This window comes from Thermobia domestica, chromosome 1 (assembly GCF_964235325.1).
Source record: "Thermobia domestica chromosome 1, izTheDome1.hap1.1, whole genome shotgun sequence".
Taxonomy (NCBI): domain Eukaryota; kingdom Metazoa; phylum Arthropoda; class Insecta; order Zygentoma; family Lepismatidae; genus Thermobia; species Thermobia domestica.
The window spans coordinates 396136786-396153485 of record NC_137454.1 but is presented as its reverse complement, the minus strand read 5'-3'; the positions used below and the strand labels follow the sequence as shown (position 1 = coordinate 396153485).

Sequence of the window (16700 nt, the reverse complement as noted above, 5' to 3'; positions counted from 1 at the left end):
TGTTTCGAAAAAGACGAATTGTGGGTAAAGGGAAATATCTAGAAACGTGTGTCTAATTCTTTTAAATGGGAAGTTCATATGCCAAGTTTCATGTCCTTACCCTTCAGAGATACGGAGATATGAACATTTTATTATAGTAGTTGCTAATCGTATTTCCCCGCCCCCTTCCTCATCGAATCTCTAGAAATCTCTCCTAGTAGTACCTCATGTCACAAATCCTATGCACTGTCAAAATTTAAAATTTGGCCTGGGCGTTGATTAGTCACGACTTCTTTTATATATATGATGTCCAGAGCTACCGTTGAGACCTTGACTAATATGTTACAGTAAAGAAATGAATTTTTAAACCTGAATTAGAACTACGGTGTTCATTGCACAATTAATTTCATGATGCACTTTATACTGTAAGAATTTATCCAAACAATTATCAAGATAAGATAAATATACCTAATTCAACACTTTGTTGGAAATATTTTATTTTATTTTTATCAGTGAAATTTAATTCAACTGCAGTTCTCCCCAAGGTATTACTAGCTCGTAGTATAAGATCTTCGTTAGTAGCTTCTGTGATTAAAGGTAATGTTTTTGTTATGTTTTTAGGTTCATGGTGTAATATTTGTTGTTGACGCCAGTGATGTAAGTCGAATCGATGAATGTCGGAAAGTCCTGGAAAACCTGCTGCACCATGAGAAGCTAGCTGGGAAGCCTGTTTTACTGTAAGTGTATTTATTGTTGTTATTATTTTATTTTATTGGTAGTCCTGCAGTAAAGCAATTAGATTATTGATTTCTGTTCTATAAGTAGTGACCCTGAAGGAATGTTTGGTGAGTCGCTAAGTTTTCATATCGGATAGTCAAGTTGCTCAGTCGGTTCAAAAATTATTTGGTAGGTTTTAGTTTGTAATATAATAACGTAAATACGAATATCCTGTTGCATTTTTTACTTTAAAAGGTTAAGTGCCACGTATATCGCCACAAAAATATCCCCCTATGGCCAACATGTGTTTACTTAGTTTTTATTTTCTGTTTGTCTTTCTAAATAATTATTTAGTCATTTTAGGTAAGTCTGTATTATCGGTACTGTGTAGTATTAATACTTTCTTGTGGTGACACGTTGGTCTCATGCGGCCCCAAATAGACCACCGCCCGGAATAGGCTTAGTGGTCGGATGTGACCAGCATGTCACCACGCAAATTTTAGCCGATTGTTCCGGATTTTCCCGAGAAAATGCGAATACATAGGTTAGTAACGAGTTTAGTATAGGGGCAACTTCTGCTCACTTTGTTGTACTGTTGCTTCATGAGATTATTATCTTGCTTCAGTTTTGAGTGACTTGAATAATACTTAGATCTTTGAATAATGTGATTTGTAAAATAATAACGCGAATGAGCCACCGTGCTACAATTTTTACTTTTCTTCCAAATGGTGGATGTTTTTGAAGAAGAAAAGCGGATGTGTGAACTCTGGCAGGAAATATTATCCGATGAAGATGAGAACAGTGAAAACGAGTCATTTTTCTGTGATGTGTGTAGCTCCGATCAATATCACACTTCAGATAAAGGTAGTGATAAAAACATGCACTCAAGTGAACAGAAAGCTAAGCACACTACAAGTACTAAGAAAAAAAAAAATGATGATACTGCTTCGACATTATCTATTCCAGTAGTACAGACCACCGTGGACTCACAATTCCACAGGCCAAAACTGTTTCTAGTACTACTAGGTCAACTACTATACACTGCAATAGGTTTAATGTAAACAGTGAAATCAGTGAGTCACCACAAGCCATAAGCTAACAAGAGGTTTATGAGACCAACGTGATCTCACGCAGCACTTAAAGGTTTAAAAGAAAATAATACTTGGTTAGTGAAATAGTGTGGTTGTGTATTTATACTGTCAACCTGGTCTGACGTCAAGACCCCAGTAGTAGTAATAACAATAGAGAAAGGAGAAGAAGAAGCAAAGATTTAAAAACGATTTTTAAGGAAACGTTGAAATTGGCCAAAATGTAAATTTGTCATTAATACTCAATACAGTGAAAATAGTCATGGCGTTTGTTTATGATAATTCTTTTAGTATTCATTTGTTTAAAATCTTATTCATGATATTGTGATTTATTTTTCTGGATATCGTTTTGAACAAAGTTATATAATAAAATAACGTTTTAGGTCTTGCATATCATATTTCAGATGTTTTAAATTCAACACAGTTCATCCTGAGAGCATCGAAGTAAATAATTGGTGTAGAATAAGAATAAAATAAAACACAATACTATGTGTGGAAAACCTAAAATGTTATAAGCGAATATCTCGCGAATTATTGATAACCCTTCAGAGACCGGCATGGCATATAAACACAGATCTTTCTGTTCAGGACAGATGTGATTTATAAGCCCTATTTACTTTGTCAAATGAGTCAATCGTATGCTGAGATGACTTTTAGGGCATCTTTTTTGCGTCTCTGAAGAAAGACTGATAGCCACCCTAAAAGGTTAATAATAAAACAGGCCTTATTACCTTCTGTAGTCACTGAATGCTCTTCATGCTTCATTTATCAGGCCCACTATTATAGTTTCATGTCTTTCAGTTAGTGGACAAATTAGTTCCTAGAAAGTGATTATACTCTATGTTGTTACTAAATTATAATTTCTGTGATTTGTTATTGATTAATTAGGTATGTAAGCTCTTGATGTTAGTTCATCGTACATCGTGACTGATCATGCAAACAGAAGAGTTCTTGGTATATTTCACTGGATAAAAACACAGCCATAATAAGCTCAGTTTTCTTATTAACCTAGTCTTCTTCCTTACACCATAAATATTTCCTTAGATGTACAGGGATTATTTTTGTAACATCAATTAAGCCACGAGAGAATCACATGAAATGATGAAACGAGAATAAGAATAAGCTGTTTGTTAGGTGTCGTTCATCCTCACAGCGATAACAGAATCTTTCCTTCAATCAGTATGGAGTGAGCTAAAAACATATCGACCGCAATCGAAGCGCCCGCCGAGTGTGAACTACGTGATGTAATTCGATTTCTCCAGACGGCTGCTGAGTTCTCTGAAATTCCAAGATCAGACAGTTGAGATATTGAGTGCAATCGAAGCGCCCTCCAAGTGTGAACTACGTGATGTAATTCAGTTCTCCAGGCGGCTGCTGAGTTCTCTGAAATTCCAAGATCAAACATTTCAGAGATATTGACTGCAATCGAAGTGCCTTCCAAGTATGAACTACGTGATGTAACTCTATTTTTGCAGGCGGCTGCTGAGTTCCGTTGAATTCCAAGATAAGACAGGTCAGAAATCATAATCTACGTCATTCACGAAACCACATGATTCATGCGTTCCTTAAGGTTGTGTCCCTTGGCTATTCTTGTCGTATACGTCAGTAAGTCCTTTAAATCCTCTGCAGCACTCGTCCACACGGCCATCAGTTGTAAAGTTCATACCATAATCCCTATTCATTCGACGGTAAATTGCGGCCGCTTTCGCTTGGACAAGTCTAATTTCATCACGTAGTTCTTACTTGATGGGCACTTCAATTGGATGGATATGTTTTACGCTCACTACTCCATAATCGTTGAATGCTGGAGTTTATCTAACGGGGAAGAGGGATGGCCATCGTCCAGTGAGCAGCTTTGTGTGATCCCTGTTTCGTCATTTCACCTGATTGTCTTCTGTTGATTTAAAGTAGTTGAAAAAACCCTCGTGTTCGAAGAAGTAGTGTGAACTTCTTTAAGAGTTAATCATCCGTTTCAGATTGGCCAATAAGCAAGACCGTGAAGGTGCCTTAGATGAGCTGGACATTGTGGAGAAGTTGAATCTGGAGACGTTAGTCAATGAACAAAAGTGCCCGACGTTCGTGGAAACGTGTAGCGCCACGAAAACTGAGAACAATGCTCAAAAGAAGATAGATCCTGCCATTCATAATGGATACAAGTAAGTGCAGCCTGTTTTCAGCTTTACTATACGGATTTAACAGATTCGGAAACACTTAATATACTTATAAATCTTGGTCTCTTTTTACCTATAATCTCGATATTAACGTGATGATACCGAAGAATTTTTTTCAAACCATTCACGACCAAATATTTTAGTTTATTTATAGGCATTTACATAAATTAGATCAATACGAGGAAAAATAGGGACCAGACCTGAAAGTTCGTGCTCTGTATATATATATATATCATGAAGACTTTCAGGTCTGGTCCCCATTTTTCCATATATATATATATATATATACAGGATGTTTCAAAGCAACACCGACAATGTTTAGGAGGTGATTCCTGACACCAAGACAAGACAAAAATTATAGACCAACCTGAGTGCAGAAATCCGGCATTTCGAAGTTATATGGCTGCCGAAAACAGAAAAAAATGAACTTTAAAGGTCCATAGCTCCAAAACTATGGGACCTACCGTAGTCGCATCAATACTTCACTTAGGAACTAATATGTGTGCTATCCGAATATCTATGTTTCAGAATCCTCAAATTTTCATAGAGAGTATTTGGCTACGGGCATATAATTTGAAGTACTCACCACCTACCTCTATAAAAATTGTTGCGAAAGTACCGGAGGATTCTGAAACTTGGATATTTGGATAGGGTACATACTAGTTCCTAAGTGAAATCTTGACCCGACTACGGTAGGTCCCATAGTCTTGGAGCTATGGACCTGATTTCTGCGCCCAGGTTGGTTTGTACTTTTTGTCTTATCTTGGTGTCAGAAATCAGCTTCCATACTTTGTCTGTATTGTTTTGAAACGCCCTGTATAATACTTCGATTCCCACTCACAGATACTAAATTTTGACGCATGTACTGTAAAGAAAGACCTGAAAAAGATTAAGAATATAACATATTACTCAAATTTTTGTGAAGGGTTAAATATAGAGCTTCTGAAAAGTAAGTTTTATGAACATGACTCTCTAATGCTTGTGTTATGGTAACATTATAAAGGTTGTTATAATATCGTGATAACGAATAGAACATACTAACATACTGCATGTAAGATGTTAGTACAGGATCAGTTTTCAATATTACTGAAGTAAAGGGAAAGGTTGAGCCGAGTCAGCCCTCCTGGTTACGGCACTGTGTACCTAGCCTATCGGAGACGATAATTGTGAGATGGATGATAATGATGGAATTATAAAGTGTGAGAGAATGGGAGAACCCCGAGAAAACCTACGTACACGGTGTTTGTCCACCGCAAAGCCCATTGGTGGGACCTATTATTATTAGCTCCCGACGTAAATATACGGAAGCTTGTAGTTTTACTCCAGGTGTATGTGTGTGAGTGGCACTTTATTTCTCGATTACTACTGCTGAATCTAAACCACATTTGGTAGAAAAATAGCCCGTGGCCTAATTTATAAAATGCTATGTTTGATGGCCGGGCTGGGTCAGTGACAGTCTCGGATAGGCTCGACTCGTCCTGTATGTGGTCCTGTATTTCTGGGAGACTACTGACCGGATCTGAACCAAGTTTATGGGCAAATAACCCATGACCAAAGGAAGAAATTTGTTATATTTAGTGCGGACAGAGATAATCTTGACTCGGCTCGCCTTGTATGTGATATTTCTTAGGAAATGCTGGCCGGATCTTAATGGAATTCGGTGGACAAGCAGTTTATCACCTAGGGATTAAAGATCGCTGTATTTGGTGGCCAAGGACAGCCTCAAGTTAGTTCGCCTTGTATGTGGTACTTTATTTCTCGATAAGTACTGACCAGATCTGAAAGAAAATGATCAGCAAATAGCTTATGGTGTAGGGAATAAAAGTCCTTTATTGTGCGGCCGAGCGTGGCCAGGGCCAGGCTAGGCTTGTCTTGTATGTAGTACTTTATTTCTCAGTAACTACTGAACGAATTTGAACGAAATCGATGTGCAAGTAGCCTAACACCTAGGACGTGAAGATCACGCTTGGCGAGGGTCATGCTCGTCTCTACAACAAAAGCCGTATTCCAGAAATTTGCACGTCAAGAGCTTTTCAATTCAGTTCTCCTCAGCTATTATTATTATTATTATTATATCTGGTACGTTTAGTCTGGTTTGATTCCGACTCGCACTAAGAGGGCGTTGTAGTGAGTCAGCTCGTGGGGCATATGTTTTCCCGGGGTTCTCTTATTTTGTCTTGCTTTTTTCGTTCTAGCATTTTATTCATTATCATTTCTCTTAGCTTCGGAGCATAATCTTGAGTCGATAAGTTCAGTAAATACTATTATTTACGTTATTCAATTTCTGTTAATAAATGCGAAATGAAAAACTTGGAAAATGGAAATTCATGCATCAACGGTATTGTTGAGGACAAACAGAAAGAACGACGAACAGAGCTTCGTAAAGTAGTAAATGTAGATTTGTTGTTATTTGCTTTGCAGGTGGCTGTTAAACTGTATCATCATGCGTTACGAGGACTTGAACGCTCGCGTGGAAGCGGATGTGGCCGTGCAACGGGAGTTGGATGAAAAGGAAAAGAGGGAGCGGATGGAGAGGATTCGAAAGCTGCGGGAGGAGAGAGAGCAAGAGGAACCCACCGTCAATGAGAACGGGGACGCAAGGGATGATTCCAGTGACGGAGATGTCATTACAGATCCTTTCAAACCCATCGCTGAGTTAGCGGTAATTCTTTACTTTTTATTTCGACTTAGGTTAATTGATATGTATTTATTTATTTACTTGTTTATCAATACAAGAGGCAGAAGCCCAATTAGAATGTTAAAATATTACAATATATATTTACTTTTTTTAAGTGCCTTACAGGACATGATGCATGTATCAATTTTATGATGTTTTTGACATAATTTGTTGTAGATAGAACGTATTCTCCAGATTGGTGACTTCAGCATTATGTTAGTCCTAGATGTTTTTGCAGTAGAAAAGATCTGTATTATTTGTTCCAGTTCTAACTGAAGAAACATGAAAGTTTAACGTTGATATAAAGTTTGAGCAGTCGAATTCATTTTTAAATATTATTTTGAGGAATATTAGATCGGCAATGTCACGCATTTGTTCAAATGAGTAAATATTAAAATTGTCTACCACTGCATTATGATTTTCAAGTGAGGGATAAATTCCAGTTACTTTTACTTTTTCAGGAACTTTTAAAGAAACAGTAAATAATAGTTTTTGGTACAAATATTCCTCTGTGCGTCTTTTAGTAGTAACACATGCAAATTTTAACAGCGATAGAAAAACAGCAAAACAGTAAGCAAAACAGCAAAATAATAAGGAACCAGACATGAACAATTTTACGCACAGAACCCACTTTGCATTAAGTCCGCTGGCAAAACTACAAAAGATTACATTCCTTGGACAGTGCACAATTTACATTTTACAGAATATCAAAATATAATTATCCACTAATACACGTTATTGTGATAAGCCTCGCAACAGCATCCTCAAACCTTCGCCGAGATTACAGACAAAAGATCTCCTCCAGTTCCTTACCAGAGGGTAGCGTTCCCAAAACTGATGCAACGTTCCCTCTTTGTACTGCCATACTGATGCATTGCTCTAGCGTCTCCTGACGATAAACAAATGCGGTGACCAACTTCTTTTATAAAGTTAAGGCCTTCGGGACCCATGAACCACCCGATTCGACAGCTATAGCGACAAAATGATATTTGTCGAGTAAATTGCTATACTTCCTGCGCTTTTCTGTTTCCCGGCGAGCAGCCACGTTACCAGCTTGTGCTGAGGAAGAATGCAGATTTGAAGGGGCGAAGGTGTCGGAACAAGTAAAATCCCATAGAAGTGCTTTTCCTTTCTTCCACGGTATTAGGGTCATACCATCTGGCCTCTTGCCGTCTGCACTACTGCATCCCAGCGGTTCACATATAGAAGGAACAACTGCTGAAATTAATGCCCTCATTATAATGTCGTTGACGCTGGAGTGGCGTGAATGTCTGCCCGCACTATTGGCACAAGAGAGTCCATGAAGACCCTTCTTGTCTACGACACTTCTACAGGCAGGACATCTGTGTTGCTCGCAAACATCTGCTCCCAAACGCAGTGCACTGGCAATTTTAACAAAGTGACAGTTACTTTGTATATGAAATACTTTAGAAATTTTGATGGAACTTTTTCAATTTGTTGGCGATACCTTTGTTACGAAGGTTCCAAGTTACAACAGCATATTTATTTCAACTTGGAGCGTACATATGAGTAACACATTTTCAAGAGTGTTTCAGTATTACTGAAGTCCTTACCACTTCTAATTATGAATCCTGATAATTTAAAAGCATAATGAGTAACGTTTTCGAAATGTTTAATCAACATTAATTTCGGCTCAAATGTAACACCTAGATCTTTGACTGTATTAGTTCTGCTTATAGAATTATTACTAGGGTTGGCAAAAATCATGGTTTTTATTAAAAAAAAAAAAAAAAAAAAAGTTTTTTGCTTTAAACCAGGTTTTTATGGTTTAAATAATTTGCTCTATATATTCATATCATATATGCACAGAATTAAGTTTGTTTCGCCTTGATGTTATTATGTAACAACGGGTTATGCTGGAAGGGGTCACATAAGCTTAAAGCGGAATAAAAACCGCTTCTCGAGTTACATCCGAGAGAATTTGTCCTCCATTTGAACTCGGAACCAGGACTAATTGGCCACAAATTCTGCCGACTCAATCACGAAGGAATCCTGATAAAAAAAATTTAAAAAAATACGTTGTACTGATCTTTACAGGCTTCTTAATATAACTATCAAGAGTCATTTCAGAAGGACAAAAAGATAAACAGTTGCACAAGTGAAACCATTACACAGAATTACATATGAACAATTTCAAAGTACCACGGAGTACAGAAGAACTAATTTAGTTCAAGTTAGTTAACAACGACTTTTATTGGTCCAAATTAAAGAAATACACCGACTTAATCTGCATATCTATAAGAAAAGTGAATAAAGATACGAAATATTTGAGTCCACTTTGGCTCTGACTCATTTATACATAAATAGATACCAAAGATACTTATTTCACTAAATGCCTCTCGTGGGGTCTGTATGACCCCCCCCCCCCCACACACACAAAAAGTACGGCATTTTCGATGTATTTTATCAATAGTAAACATTGAAACGAAACAATATTTAGAATTTTTCTTCGATTGCAATTACATAACAATAATAACAACTACAAAAAATCACAAAATAAACATTTATAAACTTATAAAAAAAAAGTTGCTTTTGTAGTATAATCTTTTTGAGTAATGAATGGGGAATTTAGGTCAGAATATAATACGAATAATATACGGGAGTGAAACGTGATAACCCACAAATGTGTGTTCATCAAGATTTTACAAACACTTACACTTTTACGAACATTTTTTTTGTTTTTTTGGTTTAAACCAGTTGCTTAAAAAAAAAAAAAAAAAAAAAAAAAAAAAAAAAAAAAAAAAACAGGTGGTTTAAACCACCTTGGATGAAGGATCTCTCTTTAACTCAATTCTTCACATATGTATTACATAGGTTTCGAGACTTACTGTTTTAGAAGCCTTCTTGCACTGTTGGGAGCAAGGGAGGAAAGGAAAAAGTCGAAGAAGAGAGTCTCTCACATGGAGGATTTTCCACACTGGTTTTTAAAGAAATGTTTTCTGTGTTTTGTACTTTTTATGAAATCCGGAAGTTTTTTTTCTTTTCTTAATGTACCTCTTAAATTTTTATTGCCCCCCCCCTCCCCCCGTACAAAAGTGAATTCAACACTGATTTCGATGCAAGCTAGTCGCAAAGAGGTAGCTGTAAGTAGCCTTCCAGACATGCGCGTTTCAGTTTGCACTACGTTCAGCAGGCTTTCTGTAGCCACTGTTGCATATGTGTGCAGCAATCTCACCTCGAGCGGGAAATTTTGTCCCCTACTTCTCCCCTTACTTACACTCAGGGATTTCGTATGAGCTTGGAAATAGACACACACATCCACAAAGAATTTTTCAAAGTCTTTTGGGTAGTATTTTAAGAGCATCTATGACTGAATCTTAATGCAACTGCATCTAATTCAAGATTATTTCTAAACAGTGCAAACTTTTCAAATGATTTATATGAGCTGCACGGCGACAGATATGTTCCGTCTCCAGCTTTTCAATTACAATGAGAAATACTTTTTTTTTTTCTTTGTTGCTCGGTTATGCCTGTTTTATCTTCTTCCTCTTTTCTACTTCGATGTCACCAAAGAAGAGCATCATATTTCTTTTCCTTTGAAGTCAGTTTTATCAGTGTTTACGTGGCTTTAGTTTTAAATGTGTTGAAATCATATTTAATGGTGTTAGCTAGCTCAGTGAGAGATTCATATTACAATCACGAATAAGTCTACATCAACTTAGTGAAGCTCTTTACCAATCTTTCCAATATAAAGAACGGTAACACTGCTATAAATGCTGTTTCCAGTTTTCTAATTCTTTCAGCAGTCCAACAATCTTGCACAAAACTGACGTTTTGTGAGGGTCTTGCAAAGTTGAAACCAAAATCTTGTATAAAAATAACCAAGAAAGTTCTGTCGCATTTTCACCCATCATCTTCGAACATCGATATGTCACCTAAGACGTACCTGGAAGATCAAAATTAGTCCCCATCAGCATCGACGACCTTCTCCCAACGTTTTGGAAGGCCATGGATTCCATCGCGGTAGAACTCGGTGGACCGTGAAGCGAAAAAGGTATCAAATGCATTTTGCACCTCTACTGGGGATTTGAACTGGTGCCCTCTAAGGTGATTGTCCAAGGAATGGAGCAGTTGATAATCGGACGGTGCAATGTCTGGGGAGTATGGCGGATGCAATGGTGTTTTCCATCCAAGGCGTAGAATGGTGTCCCGGGTCATCCTAGCCACGTGGGGCTTAGCGTTGTCCTGTAACAGGAGGACCCGTTTGCGATTCAGAAGTACTGAATCCAGAGTTTTGAGTTTTTCATGAACACGGCTTAAGTGCTGACAGTACACAGTTGAATTGATGCTCTGACCGGCTAGCAGCAGTTCCCGATGCACGATGCCACGATCAGTCCACCAAACACACACACTGAATTGTAGGCTCAGTTCCTCACATGTCTGGCCACTGTTCATCTCAATTGCTGCCTGAAGATCATTTTGTATATGTGTTGGTCTTCTGGCACGTGCTGCGTCTTCGAGTTTTTCGTCACCGTCCTTAAACTTGTAAACCACCGCTGCACTGTCCTAACGACAACCTCACCAAAGGCCTGGTATATCTTTCACCCCGCTGCAGCGGCGTTTGACCCCAGTGCACCATACATGTCCTTACACAAGTTAACGGTGTAACTAAAATGCCACAACCAGGTAGTATGTTAGATATACCCACACCAACAACTGACCTTCGCCTTATCTCCATTCGCATTTAACTTACGGTGTGAGAGCCAATGGAACACAGACCTCCTCAAAAAGCGACAGAACTTTCATGGTTGCCTTTATAAATTACGTTTCAAGATATAGTTAGTCTTATATTCGTCAGCTTTCGTTTACCATCTCGTTTCCGAGAATCATTTCAGAGTAATATTCACATTATCACTTGATTTTAGTCTTTTACACTTTTCAGGAGTTGCTGCAAAAAACAAAAATTTAGAAAGTTAGGTCTCTTCTAAACTACTTTCTGCAGCAAGCTTCCCATAATGTTTAAAGAGGGTACAGAACAAGGCATGAATTTAGCATCACAGTTTATATTTTGTATTTTCTCCTGTAATCTAGAATAAACTCTCGCGTGTTGGAAGCATTGTCGTACGATTGGCCACGACAATTACTTTTGTCCAAATCAGTAATGATAATGGTCATTAACACATCATTTTCCAGCTATTCACACTTGTAGCCAGTGATAGGGATAAACCGCAAAAATTGTTTCAGTTATGCACAACTGTCTTCAACGTAATGTCATGTAAGGCCTACTATACACTATAGGATAGATCCAAGAAAATCTCTTACGATTTTTCCTAAAGTCAAAATCTCAACGTGTATGGCATCAGATCTCATGTCATTTCCTAGGTTCTGAACGATCCTATGAGATTTCTCTTATTTAGAACACGCTCTATTTCGGAAAGAAAGTTCGTAAGATTTCGACTTAAGTGACATCAGGTGAGAGAAAGTGAAAATAATTTGTCCACGATACCAAATGACCTGTGCACGATTATTTAAGAGGAAATCATGAGCTGTAGCAAAGATGCTATTTGCGCAATTATTAGTGCATACGAGGAGCATACATTTTTATATAATACAAAGTCAACGCTCTGTCACAACAGACATGCAAGACAGACGGCACTGGAAAACACTGCTGGTTGGGTATGTGTTGTGAGACCTGGCACCTCTTCGGATCGGTGATCGTAGTACGTGGGTGAAAGAGCAAAAATACTCGACAGAATGAAGAGTGGTGCAGGAACTGATGAGGTACGTTTTACTTTATATATATATATTAATTTTAAGAGGTGTGCAACTTAACAATATACCGTCTGATATCAATATCAGTAGGATGTGTAGTGTAGTTACGTTTATGGCACAAAAGGGTAGGATTTCGTACGAGATATATCGTAACATTTTTCCTCAGATAAATCCTAAGAATTTCCTAGGACTTATCTCAGAGTGTATAGCAGGCCTACACTCTGTCTGTGACCTACATAGCTTGTCAAACGTGGAATCCAGTATAGTTGATTTTTTAAACTTCATGATTAATTTCATATTTTACCTTCCTAGCGGTTAAAGTCATGATTTCGTTATAAATTATTCGAGACAGGTAACTCGTTGATCCCTTCCTTTTTTCATCAAACTTTTCCCGATTATTAGCAAAAAAATGTCACATATTCGACTAAAATTTCTAAGCATGCTGTTGTTGTGTAATTTAATTATCAATGGTACCTTAGCTCGTTACATCGTTTTTCCATAGCATGTAGTTCTTATGGGTGTGACTGTTTGTATGTTTGTTGCAAGCAAAAGTTTAACTTGTATTTATTTTTATGAAATGTTTGTTGCAACTTTTGATTATTATTTAAAGGAAATAGCAATAATATTTTTTTGTGATGTAGAAAGCGAATAAACCTGTGATTGACAAGACGTCCGGAGCTCGTGTGATCTTTGTGCAAGAGTCACCGGTGCGGAAGGTAAATGTTGCAGACGATGATGGTAACGGTGATGGTCTGAAGCTGCCAGGTGAAGTGGAAGACGTCCAAAATGAAGACGTATTAACTTTGGTGGAGCCTACGAAAGAAGATGCAGCCAATGAGCAGAAGGAAAGGGAGACAGAGGCGAACAGTGTTAGTTCTTCGTTGGAGGTGCAGAGTCCCTCAGCTAGTGTCACAGAACTTATCAGAGGTGAGTTTAACTTGTCAGTTTATAGAGGTCTGCGCGGATGCACGTATGGGCATTAACATTATTTTTGCATATATATTTTCGTTGCAGATTACGGATAAAGTTAAAAAATATGCTTGTCTGAAACGTTTTCCTTGGAGGGGTGCCCATAGGGAGAGAAACTCGTACGGATGTCAGAGGAGGGGCCGCGCGGGGCAGGACGTTTCGGCGCTGCCGTTTGGGCGCGAGGTACATAGTAAAAATCACAATTTACGACATATAAAGTAAGCTAGGCACTGAAAACTAAGCGCGAATCAAGATATATATACATTTCCTACACTTCTATTTTTATCTCACCTCATTTATCTGTATATTTTCTAAATTAAATAGTTTAATGCGTTTATGGTGTTTGTTACCTAACCTCGTCATGGACTGGTTTTTCGCTTGTTCACTATTCTTGTACTTCTGATCTAATGATCTATTTTTTGTATTATATAAGAAAGCTAGGAAATGAAGGAATCAGACGACTGTTAATAATGCCGGGGTGGTATCTAATTTACAGGTCCAGGCCGCTTCCTTCCTTCCTTCCCTTTCCCCGGATAGTGTGCTCCCTCAAACGTGACGGGTTAAATGGCCTTAGATGCCGAGAGCCCAGAAATCTAAAAATCCTAAATCCTAATCGAGTTGAGGGAAAGATGTTAATACAGGATGTCTAAGACATTGAGTTTAGGAACGCAGTATGCCGTATTTCTGGTATCACTTTTTATAAAAATCAAAACTTAACACACTTTTTTTTCGTCCCATTGTAAGCATTTAATCTGCATTAAAGAAAGTGGCGAAAGAAAAAAAAGAACGATTTCAAAGTGAAAAATAATAGTTAAGCGTACATATATTGGTCATTTAGCCACTAGAAATGTGTTTTACACTCACACTTATTGCGTAACTACAGTAGAAGGCCTGCTTTAAGTTTTTTAATGGAATAGGCTCACTATGTATGTAATGCAGTCAATCATATCTAGTCTGGTCTGCTTACCTTTGGCTTGAAAAGTTATCAAATAAAAAGCACACTTAACTTTGGTTAAAACTTAAATTTACAAAATTTAATTGTTAATTCAGTTTTTAGAATTTTGAAATTCCAGTATCTCTAGTATGTAAAAAGAAATCCAGTATAATTCAAGGACTTCCTCTACAGTAGACACCTAGTGATATCTTGATTAGAACTTAGTACTCAGCGCCTAACATAATGACTTTCTAATTTAACTCGCGCCCAAATGGCTTCGCGCCCAAACGTCCACTGCCCAAACGTCACGTACCGGGGCCGCGATGGCTCAGTGGTAAAGCGTTCACCTCTTATGCATGGGGTCCTTAGTTCGATTCCAGCTCCGCCAATTGAACTTTGTGGTGGACAAACACCTTGTGCGTGAGTTCTCTCGGGTTTTGCACGTTTCGTTCCACTTTCTTCATTTCACCATTTCCTTCATTTGTCATGATCACCATCTCAGTCTAGCTGGCGTAATCGTGGGACGTGAAACTTAAAGATTTCGTTTCACATGTCAGAGGAAGCATGATAAACATGTCTGTTTTAAGCTTGTTTCATTCAGTTGTGAATTTTTGAGTTTAATATTTTCAGTCGAAATGCCTGTGGTGCGAGATCATACGTACGGCCAACTTTCGCAGCAATGCTTTTCCACAGAAATCTTTTAAGTTTTTAAATTCAAAGTAGTAGAAAATAAATCGAAGAAACAGAGAGATTTTATTTAACTATTGACATTTTTATAACAAATATCAATCATCGGCTGTGACAACTGATCACCAGTATCGCGAACTTCAACTCGCCATATCTAGCGTTTTCGCCACTTTTTTCAGCAACACTATAATTTGTCTGGGGACCTATGAAATTTGTGCGCTGCTCTATGTCACAGAACAAGTACATATACGACATGAATCTTATATAGTGTTTACATGTTATTAAAGTAATTGTGATTACAGATGCGGATGCCATTGTTTTATATCCAGGGAGGCCCGTTTCCAGTTCAGTTATAGGTGGTTAATAAATATTTCATTTTTTCCTTTTCTTTCATTTTGAGTCAATAGTGAAGAGAAAAAAATATACTCAGAGTATTTACCTATGCACCTGCATATTTTTCATTATTTGTGCTACACTAATTTTGCTAGTACTTTTTGCTGTTCCCTTTCAGCGTCAATACTACATGATACGTGGACCTATTTTAGCTAGAATCTCAAGCACAGTAATGTCTTCAAATGTTTCAAGGCTCTTCCACTGGAAATCGAACCCGGGATCACTGCTTCATTTATCAGTCCCTTTTTTGTAGTATAAGCATGATCAGTTAGATTAATAAGATGAGCATGATAAGTTAGTTACGAAAAATTAGATTAATAACAATGATGTTATTTATTATTATTATTAATATTATTATTGTTATTCCATAATTGACATAATTTGACAGTCCACCTAGATATAGTCACGTGTTATGTCACTATTCATTCCACTGATGAAGAAGTCTCTAACCTTTAAAACTAACCAATTTTTATTTATTTAAGGTTATTCCATTTTTAGTTTTTGTACTATCTGTTAACAGGTACGAGAATCGACTATCTTCTGATTTTTTTTTAATGGCTAAATTTCTTGTAGAGTGATTGATATCTTCCCTTGAAAAAAAAGCTGTTGAAGTTTATACAAGAAATTACTAGTATACTTTCTAACTACAAGCCAAATTCGGGGCACTTGATATATATAATATGAGCTGTATTCTCCATACTTGCAGTTACCAAAAGGAAACTTGATTTTATAATTAATATTTCAATGGTAGCTCTTTTCTTTTTAAATAAATTTTTAACAACAAAATCTTTATTTTCTGTCACTGCGTCCCAAAAGAGGCAAGAACAATAAATAATTTACAAATTTACATTTTTAAAATCAGCTACATTTTAATGGGCTTTTATACAATGCATAAATGTATTTAGACTTTCTAATGTATTTGCATAGTTCATTGTAGCTTAAAGTGAGTGCTTTGTATAGCGCGTGACTCTATTTCAGAGCAACTGGAATTGGAGGCGACAGCATTGAAGAAGAGGCCATTCCTCAGGAAGATTAACAAGACTGCTCCGCTTCCTGAATCTGTGTCCACTTCTCCCAAGAAAGCTCAGCTCCCTCCTTTGCGAGTGGGAAGCTCTGGGCCCAATACTCCGCCCTGGAGTAAACCTGTTCTTTCATCGGCCGGAGTCAAGAGGCCCAGTCAAGGTAATCATTTCTTTTAAAATTTTTATTGGTGTTAGGTCACTAATGTTTATTGATATGATGTTAAATGCCTAGCAAGTGGCAGATTTCAATGATCTTGAGCTGTCCTTTAAGTTGAAATTTTATTCGACTGAGACTCATATTGTACAGAGGTTCTTCAGCCTACGTTTGGC

General features: G+C 37.4%; 1 protein-coding gene across 1 annotated transcript in view; it reads left to right on the top strand.

The window, feature by feature from the left end:
- LOC145665405 (ADP-ribosylation factor-like protein 13B) overlaps window positions 1-16700 on the top strand; it is a 54111-nt gene that overhangs the window by 33317 nt on the left and 4094 nt on the right. Inside the window, exons 4-8 of the mRNA XM_081732714.1 lie at window positions 601-716; window positions 3761-3940; window positions 6377-6617; window positions 13007-13292; window positions 16327-16530. Coding sequence (XP_081588840.1) covers window positions 601-716; window positions 3761-3940; window positions 6377-6617; window positions 13007-13292; window positions 16327-16530 — 1027 coding nt within the window. The remainder of the gene's footprint in view (window positions 1-600; window positions 717-3760; window positions 3941-6376; window positions 6618-13006; window positions 13293-16326; window positions 16531-16700) is intronic.